The sequence below is a fragment of the Amia ocellicauda genome, chromosome 18, assembly GCF_036373705.1.
Source record: "Amia ocellicauda isolate fAmiCal2 chromosome 18, fAmiCal2.hap1, whole genome shotgun sequence".
Lineage (NCBI taxonomy): Eukaryota > Metazoa > Chordata > Actinopteri > Amiiformes > Amiidae > Amia > Amia ocellicauda.
In genome coordinates this window covers 9,749,039-9,758,652 of record NC_089867.1, presented here as the reverse complement: position 1 = coordinate 9,758,652, position 9,614 = coordinate 9,749,039, and the positions used below count along the sequence as shown (strand labels likewise).

General features: G+C 43.8%; 1 protein-coding gene across 1 annotated transcript in view; it reads right to left on the bottom strand.

Moving 5' to 3' along the window:
• Positions 1–1,010: 1,010 nt before the first annotated feature.
• The window catches only part of snrka (SNF related kinase a), a 48,361-nt gene continuing 39,757 nt past the window's right edge, over positions 1,011–9,614 (bottom strand). The window contains exons 4-6 of the mRNA XM_066691376.1: positions 8,493–8,705; positions 7,468–7,602; positions 1,011–4,564 (exon numbers count right to left, since the gene is read on the bottom strand). Coding sequence (XP_066547473.1) covers positions 3,157–4,564; positions 7,468–7,602; positions 8,493–8,705 — 1,756 coding nt within the window. The 3' untranslated portion in view covers positions 1,011–3,156. The remainder of the gene's footprint in view (positions 4,565–7,467; positions 7,603–8,492; positions 8,706–9,614) is intronic.

The following is a 9,614-nucleotide window of genomic DNA, read 5'->3' as shown; positions in this document are numbered from 1 at the left end:
ATATTACAGCTATGCACCAAATGGTCAACACTGCTGTTCTAAATGTAAAGCACCATATTTACATCTGTATTTACAGACCTTTTCTTTTGAAAACAAACAAAAATACACAGGGATTTTTGTTAAAGGTGCCATCCAAGGGCTGTACATGTCAAAATATAAAACAAAAAAATATATATATTTACAGATAGCTGCAACATATAGCTTATTGCCAATGCCCTTTCAAAATGTTTATTCCCTATTTGTTTTAGTTTTTATTAGATTTTTTTTTTTTTTTTTAAGTCAGATTCACTAAAGCTGCGAGTCACCCATTATTCTCCGGTTGCAAACAAACCTCAACAAACAACGGATCGATGCCTTTTCACTGAAAGGTCAGACCCTTCACACCCAGGTTCATCTTTGAGGCTATTTGAGGTTACACTGCACGTAACCACCTTATAATTAGAGACCATGTTATTGTAGGACACTGAAACAGTCTGCCAGTGATCGATTCGGTACAGTTTGCACCCCACACTGACGGAGGGCCCAGTGGGACAGAGCATTACAAAGCAGTCGTCACCAAACAAAGAATGGATTTTAAGTTACTTACACAGCATCACACCATAAAAGTATTGAGAAATACTGTATTATAAAAACAAAGAACAACATCAACAAATAAAAATGGTGCAAATGACTGGAATAAAAAGACTAAAAGAAATCAAATGGGGGAAGTTGAAAGAACACACAGTGTATTATTTCTCTATATATCCAGATTGGTCCTAGTTGACAGGAGCAGGGCTAAAGAGGCTATAGATCCCTACATAAGACTGTGCCTTACCAGTACATCAACACTGAGAAAGCAAGCAGTGTGTCTATATGTTCCCATTTTACTTGGTTCGCTTAAAATGGATTGATCTGGAAACCCCTAGTGGCTTCCAGACAGGAAAGACAATCCGGTGTCAGTTTTTTCTTTCCCCAATATTAAAAAAGGTTTGGGTTGATAAGTGTCCTTCTACAAACAATGAGAGTGAACAGAGCTACGATGAACGGAGTGAAACGGAGGCAAGGCTTTCCAAACAAGGGCACCAAGCAATCATCCGATCCCCCTAATGGTGTGAAGATCTCACTGTGAGAAGAGCCAAAGTGTTCCTGAGATAAATTAGTACAACCTACTCAAAACGTCAGTTTTGTTCAAACCAAGCAGACACCCGAGGATGCATGATTTTCATAGTGGCTTCTATACCCCCTCCCCAAATAAACTCTGGATTAGTGGCCTTACACACACGCCCTACCTCCCTGCAGATACAGATATCTAGAGAGAACTTTTGTTTCCTCCCTTGGCCTTGCTCGACCTCTTTCTCTCAAAGCATTGCTCCTTAAAATCCAAGCACATGGACATCAATCAAGAGTGTCTATGGGTTTACCATTCAATCTCACTGGGCCTTTTTTGCTACATTATCCAAGTCTGTCTTCCAGAGAAATATCCGCTGTGTGAGATCAAACGTCAGACCCGCTGAACTACATCAAAGTAGTTGCTACTGTTGTGGTTTTGCAGAAGGTGGCTTTTAGCACACAAAGAAAAGCAGCGACCCGCAGCCCACAGCGACACACCAGGAGAGCAGTGTCAGGAGAGGAAGGGATTTCAAAAGATGTATGGTTTAAAAGTGGGGGGGAGGATTTCTTGTTTTAGTCATATAAATTCAGAATACAATAAAAATAAATTTAAAATGAGTTTCCAATGTTTCCAGCTTGATTCTCTCTTTACGATAAGACTGAATAAATTCAATTTGAATTGCACGATTGGTAATATCTCATACATCTCATAAAACAGTAGTCTACACCGCGGACCTTTAGCTCTTATCTGTTCGGATTGATAACAGGTATGTTGATACCTTACGACTGTGATTACCGTAAGATTTCGAACAGCCGACACAGACGTTATTTCCAATTCTCTATCGTGACGAATGCATTTTCTTTTAAAAAACCATCAAATAAAACAAACCTAAAGCACACTAAAATACAACTCTGCATTCCCACAAACAACGTCTGCAAAAAATCTGGAATTCTCCACCACAGTGAGGATACCCTGTCTAGTTATATGAAATAAAGGCAGACTATTTGACCCAGTTAATTTGAGTTTTTATTTGGTTACCTGTTGGCTTTAGCACGACATTGGAGATTGATGCTACTTCGTAAAATGGAAAAATAAAAACAAGTAAATAAGGCTTGGATTGTAAGGTAGCTATCACTGTAAGCCCTGAATTTCATATAAACTGTGATCTACTGTGAATGAATTTACACTGAATCCAATATTTTTTGATGGGGGGGAGGGGGTTATTCGGGATTTTCACATTAAAAAGCAAACTTTAATTTCAAGATTTAAAACAAAGATTGTCTGTGTGCAATTTCAAGTAACAGCACCTTTTCAGACTTAAGTCTCACCTGTATTTTAGTTTAGAGGTGTGTAGTTTTCAATATTGGTCATCGGTGCGAAAACGAGAAGTTAAGACTAAACAGTGTTGGGGCTCAAATTGAGATTAAGATTCCGGATGTTCAGTGCATCTGTTTGTCTTTGAATATCTGGTGCCCTTTTCAGAGCTTTTTCAAGGTTACTCTTTTATTGCTTTGGTTCTCGATCATAAACTGCACTGCCAACCATATACATTCCACCGATAATGGACTGCCCTTCCAGGCCTCGGTTAGATTAGCATCTCCGCAAGCCTAAGTGCTCCTCAAGAAGCTTGCAGCTGCCTCTCGGATTTTCCATTTCAAGTGTGGTCATTTTTTTTCTTCCGGATTTCGTTCAGTTTTACAACTCGGGTTAATTGAATTCTAGACCCAGATCCCATCCTGTTCGATGTTCTGCGCAGAAGGAGGAAAATGAAAAAAAAAACTAAACAAAAACAAAACAAAAAAGGTCTTAAAAAAATAAAAAATAAAAAAAAAAAAACGGATAAGCTAAAAAAATAAAAATAAAAAAAAGCTAGCAGCATGCACTTCTTCATGCATTGTCAACCGACTAAGGAAACTTAAAATTCACAATAAATAACTCTCAAAGTGTCTGAAAAATATTAAGACAGCAGAAGAGGGGTGTGTACAGAGATTATTCACAGCTACTGGAAGAATGGTATTGTCAAGTAAGAATATGCTACAGGTGTGAGGAGAGAGGGGCGGCCGCCATCATATGACTTGACAGCAGCTGGTCTGACTGGAGGTGCAGAGCAGCCCTTCCTTGGCGTTGCGCTGGATGTTCACAGAGATGGTCTTTTCACACAGAGGTAGCTGCAGAACATTGTTTTTCAGGTTCATGTTGTTCTCCTTGGCCAAGTCCAGCTCGTTGAGGGTGGCTGCCGTCGGGTCGGGGAAGGCCTTGGGGAGGCCCAGGCCGGAGCTGAGGGCCGTGCTAAGGGGCAGCGGGGCCTTGTCCAGGCTGCCGTTGGAGCCGATGCACATCTTCCACGAGGACTTCTCCTGGACTTTGACGCTGGAGAAGGTCAGGTTGTTCTGGGGGTCGATGATGTACTTGCCCACGCCCCCGCCGTTCCCCACGCCGCCCACGCCCAGGTGGAACTGGGAGCTCAAGCAGAGGCCCATGAGCTTCAGGCTCTCCACCAGCTCTCCCGCAGTCTTGGCTGAGGGGGACGAGTGTGAGCAGCTTCGGGTGGAGCCTGAAGTGTTATTGGTGCTGCCGTTAGAGCTGCTGGAAGGACTGCCTTCTCCTTTATTTCCTCCACCCCCTCCCCCACCCCCACCTCCGCCACCACCCCCTCCACCTCCGCCCCCACCTCCTCCAGGCGGACTTCCTCTGTCCGGACCAGGGTTGCCCTCTCCCGGAGGCTTGCTCTGCCCACCTCCTCCACTCCCGCCTCCGTTCCCGCCCGGGTTGCCCGGCGGCCCCTCACTGCTGTCCCTGCGGTTCCATGAGTAGGCGAACCCCGTCTCCTTGTCCAACCGACGGCGGTGGCTCTCCGAGTCGTCATCGCTGGTCTCCGAGCTGCTGCAGCTGGAGCCCCGGCCCTGGCTTTTCCGGCGGTGGTAGCGTTTGTGCACGGTGCCCGGCGAGGCGATGTTCATCTTCAGCCGGCTCAGCTTGGGCGGCAGGCTCTCATCCATGTCGAAGTCGTCGTCCGACTCGCCCTCCTCCTCGAAGATCTGGTTGAGCACCGGGGCGCTCTTGCGAGATGTCAGCCGGTTGGTGATGGAGGGCTTGCGCCGCAGCACCACCTGGGTGGGCAGCAGTGACGGCCGCGGCTCTTCCTCCTCCTCCTCCTCGTCCTCCTCCACCCTGAACAGACACGTGCGGTTCTTGCTGGCAGCCGCAGCGGCCGCGCCCGGTTTCAGGGAGCTGGTGGCGGTGAGAGAAGGAGGCAGCAGGGACGAGCAGCTCGGGGGGGCCAGGGACAGAAGAGACGAGTCCGTGAGATCCTCCCGCCGCCCCAGCTCCAGCAGCCCTTTGCTCCGATGCCCATTGAGCAGGTTCTCCGCACTACGAGCCGGAGACTGGGGGCCCCCGGCGTGGGAGATGGAGGAAGCTGCCAGACTGTCCTCAATGTCCTGGTGCATGTCGATCTTCGTAGGCCACGACTGCCTATAGGAGGAGAAGACACAGAAAAGACAGTGAACAAGAGAAACAAACAAATCTCACTATTCAAGAACGTGATCTTAAATTTGTTCTGATAATAAATAAGGTATTTATAAAACAATTTTAACACCAGAAGCCTCACTTAAAAACCATATGACAAGGATCACAAGAACAAATCTATAGCTGTGGAAAAAAGATAGTCAGTGATAAAATGTGTGAAAGGTAGAAACAGCCTGGAGCCGTTGGATGGGAACAACCCAAAGGTACACTTAAATCTATACAAGTGCTTAGAAAACTACAGCTAAGCATCATAAAGCAGCAGTAGATTCTAAGGTCTGTAAATATCTGAAAGGGTATTATGATATCATTTTCTTCTTAAAAGAGGTGTACAGAGAATGCAGGGAGAGTAAGAGCATTAATAAGGAAATAAATAAATGCAATTAATGGGGTCAACCTGCACCTTTGGAAAAAAACCTACTAAAATTACAAGGCAAATACCTAAATCCAAATAAATGTTCCCACACTAATGAGCTGAAGGGAACTGCACAATTAGCTTTTAATTCCTAAACTGAACATGCATACAAGTTAACAAGTGTTATGCAATTAGCCTTTACATTGAACTTCATGCATTGTAAATTAATACCACCCCAGTGGCGACAGTGTAAAATGAGCTGCAATGAGACAAATAAAAGTATTTGTAATATTTGTTAGCTTTTGATTTATTTATTTGAACTAGATGCTCATTTTCAATTGTTCAGACCACAGTAGAAATGGTTGTTGTGGAATTGCAGAAAATAAATGTAAAAATCATCAGGAGACCCTCATTCTATCAGCCCTGCACAAACAGGCCAAATCATAATGGGACTGCTGACTGAATTAATCTAGCGCTTCCATTATAACCACCCGTTTCCTTGGACCAGCACAATAGCTGTCACATTGCCGGCTTTGTCCTGCTGCTATCCAAATTAATTCAGCCAGACTTTACAGCTTAGCAGCTTGCGTATTTTGAACAAAAAGCCCATAAAAGCATGACACAATCCTTTTTATTTACACATCCTTTCCAATCCCAAAAAGGATCCAATTGTAGAACCTATAAATGCTTAAATTTAAAGCTAAATTAGACTGAAAGGCGAGCATCTATTATTGTGTGTGTGAAAATAAAGCCTGCAGCGCGACATTGCGATTCACATGCGTTCAGAGCACCATCATGTTACGCAAGTCCTGTCTGCATGCGGAGCCTATCAATGAGGTCCTGTACGCAAGGGTTGAAAACCACGCACCCTTTTTTCCCTCTCTTCCATTTTATTATAAATTTAATTAAGGAGAGTGAAAGAGCCACCATCGATGTACAGATTGAGGCTCATAAACAGCACTCGCCCATTAACCGGCAAGACTTGTTGAAGTATGTGTGTATAAATGCTTACGTCAGGATGACAGAGACATTAATAAGTCATTTCATTAAACTGTGTGTCCCAAGGCTGCCCTTGACATCACGCAAAATGCAAATAATCAGTGAACTATAGACTTGAATGTGAAATTGCCTCCGTCTCAGACCACTCCCAAGACTGGTAGACTGTCAGACTCATGGCTAATCTATTGCTATTGTGGATCTCGTGAACTGTTAAAGGTTCATTTTCAACAGACATGATTTATGTCACATCTCCTACCAAGTGAAAGGCATTTATTCGGATCATGCTTCTTCAGCCACTGATGATCCACTGGCTTTTGGACCCATTCTATTTCCTGAGTGGGTTAATAGGGGAAACGGTGTGGAATTTAAAAATTGAAATCTTGTAGAAAAGGAGGGGCACACAAGCCTGCAGACTCTGTTTAAGTCGAATAATGTCAGTCTGGAGCTGACCTGAAACATCCTACAAGAAGACTGAATGCCTAAACCCATTCAAGAATAGGGATCTGAGCAACGTAGATTCAATTAGGGCCTGGGGCCACCTTGATCAGAGGCCATGCACAACCCTAGTTCTCCCCCAGAAGGAAAAAAGTAGCTTTGCATCTCAAGACATCAGTCCGTCTCACTCTCTCAGGGCTGAGCTGCCTTTCTTTCCTGCTGTCAAAGTGTGCCGGAGAACAGTTGGGGGGGCAAAAAAAATAAAATGAAAAAAAGTCCTTGCCTTGCAAATTCACACCAACAACAAATCAACAAACCAAAAAGCTGTTGAGAATTGAATGGATTTCACAGCTTTTTCAGCGCTTTCACTCAATTGTTCCCCTTGTATTTGATGGGAGTTCGTGTTGAATTGCCCTATTTGCTACTGTGCAAGTCTGAGAGCTGTCCTGGAAGTCCCTCGGGAGTCTGTCTCTCTCAGCACAATGAAAGTCTTCATGCAGCGTAAACAAAATGTGCTGCCATTAACGCACAAACCATCAGAATTTTGTGTTTCGTTCAGTAAAATAACATGGGTAATATACTGAAGGAATTACTAATCCTACAAATCCAGACATTGTGTAATAGTGTATATTTTCATACAGGAATTACATTTAATTACTGCACACACTGTATTAATAAAGCCATGTTGGTTAATGAGAAGTGCATTTACACTCGTTTTCTAATTTGGACTGATTTTGACGGTGGCAAGAAGAAGTGTGAAAGTCTGTTGGATCAGTTGAGCTTCCATGCACAGAAATTCAAGGTTTCCACATGTATCGCCCACTGCAATAAAAGTAATGATATAGTTATGTATGAAGGAGTCATTAACTCAAATCTAAATCGGTGCCTCTCTTTTGAAGTATCTTATCGCTGCTCTTTGGGACTGGGCAAGTGGGATACAAGGATCAAGTGGAAAGGGGAGGCACTTCTAAATCATATTTGTCTGCTCAGTTTGTCAAGGAAGGCTGTTTCCTTCTACCAATGCCTGCATGGTGCTCGATCTTCCTGAAGCGGCAGAACATACCTGAACTGGGCTTTGATATTGCTGGGGCTGGAGGAGCGGTTCTGGATCTCCTTCTCCTGCTTCTCTCTCAGGATCCTCTCGGCCAGTAGGAAGTAGGTGGCAGTGATGTGATTGTACTTGTTCGTTTCCAAAGCCCTCAGGAGAGAAAGGAGGGTAGAGCCATTAATGACAGGTGGTTTCTCAATAATTTAGAATATCCCAACTACAGGGACAGTCTGCTTGGCGGCCTTTGCAGCAAGTCACTGTTTATCACATCACCTTCCAACCCACCAACAATGCTTACAGTCCTTAACAAATCTCAAGAGACCATACAAGGCAAGTGTCCAAAAGCCACAAGGGGGAAAACCTTTCCTTCCTCTCGAATTATATAAGTGAACAAACAGAGCTGTTTCTCAAGTGTTCAAGTTTTGTTGTGATAAAAAAAAAGACTCCTAGGTGTTGAAGAGAATCATTTCTAACAGTTTCTCAGAACCAACTGTTAATCTAACAATCCAAATTTACTCTTGTGAAGATTTCTCTCAGGTGTGACAAACTTAATATGACAAAAAGGTGGCAATACTACCAGCAATGTCTATAAAGCTCAATTCAACAGGATACTGCTGAGAAAGTGTTAAGAACATGTTTTCCACTTTTACTTGGGGTCTGAAAGAAACTATCAGTCACAGAACAATTAGACCCAGTTTGTTTTAATTTGACTCTCCTTTGCTGCCTCAGTGAGGAATCTTACTTCCAGTGACAGAGAAATACAGTCACCCCAGAGAATAAATGACCATGGCCAAATAACAGGAAATGGTCCAGAAAAGAACATCCTTCACCAATGGGCTTTTATTTCCGCCTTATCTAGTTTGGAAAGTCTCATCAGAATTACTCTAACTCTGTAAGTTAGCATGCCAAACTGACAATGATAAAAAGGAGCAATGCTGCAGACAGACAAGACCGATGAAAAAGAAAAAGTAAAGAAAATAATAAAGTTAAGAATAATATTAATACTGGTTGAAGTGTGTTCCCAGGTGTTGGGTCCTTACTCGATAATGGTTTCCCGGTCTGCAATGTCTCCCAGGACCATGCGCTGGATGATGCTGTTGTGCTCCTCCTCCGAGAGGTTCTTGTGGGACACCAAGGGGATGTTGTACTTGGTGGCGGGCGATGGGTCCACCCCCTGCAACCAGGCGTGGTTCTCAATCTCGTCCAGGGAGGCTCTCCGCTTGGGGTCTCGCTGCAGCATCCGGTTGATCAGACTGAAGACGGGGGAGAAGAACAGCGTCACACTCCAGAATTTACCTGGGCCTTAGTGTCGAGCCCTAAACTGCCCCTTACTGTTGTTCAGCTGCTACTGAAGGCACAACTGTTTAGATTACACCTGTAGATCATCCTACCTTGACTGAAAATGATGTTGGCATCTGCGAAATAATAACACCACCACCTAGACCATAACCTTGTCCCTAGCCTTTGCCCTAACTCGACTCCTGCAATAGCATGGATGTGAACCGCCTAACAGGAGTACTGGACATTTCAATACTCCTGGAGTGTTTTACACCAACAGATGGGCAACCTACATTTCAGCTGCCCACTGGGATGTCAAACTGACAGTGCCAGTGCATCGGCATGTTTACACACCAGCTCCCACCGAGAAGAGTAACTAGAGCAGGTGAGCCCCCGTGCGAAAAGACCACCCCATGGTTCACATACTTTGAAGCAGCGCTGTAGATGATGGTCGGCCCAATACGCCGATAGTATACAAACACGATTTTTACCGTATGATTACAGAGTGTTTCCATGTGCCGTCAAACAGGACAATTCCTCTGTGATTCGTGCACAGTATTCAGTATGACAGAGTCCTCACTATTTGCTGGCACTAATCACACACTACTGCAATCTCTCCATCTTGGTTTATTTTTAAACTAGAAATACAGCTATACTGGTGCACAAAGACCCTGTGATTTACTGCACTGTCTACAAGAAGCTTCTTGTAGATCCTTTTTCTAAAATAACATTACAGATATGACAAAAGATACTAACCAGTGGAGGCATATTTAGTACTTTAGTCTAGCTTATGAATCTGTATCAAAAGTTATTGACTATTAATTGGCATGTAGGTCTAAAGTCTATGTAAGATGATGGCCATCTATATTGTAATTCCAGGTAGT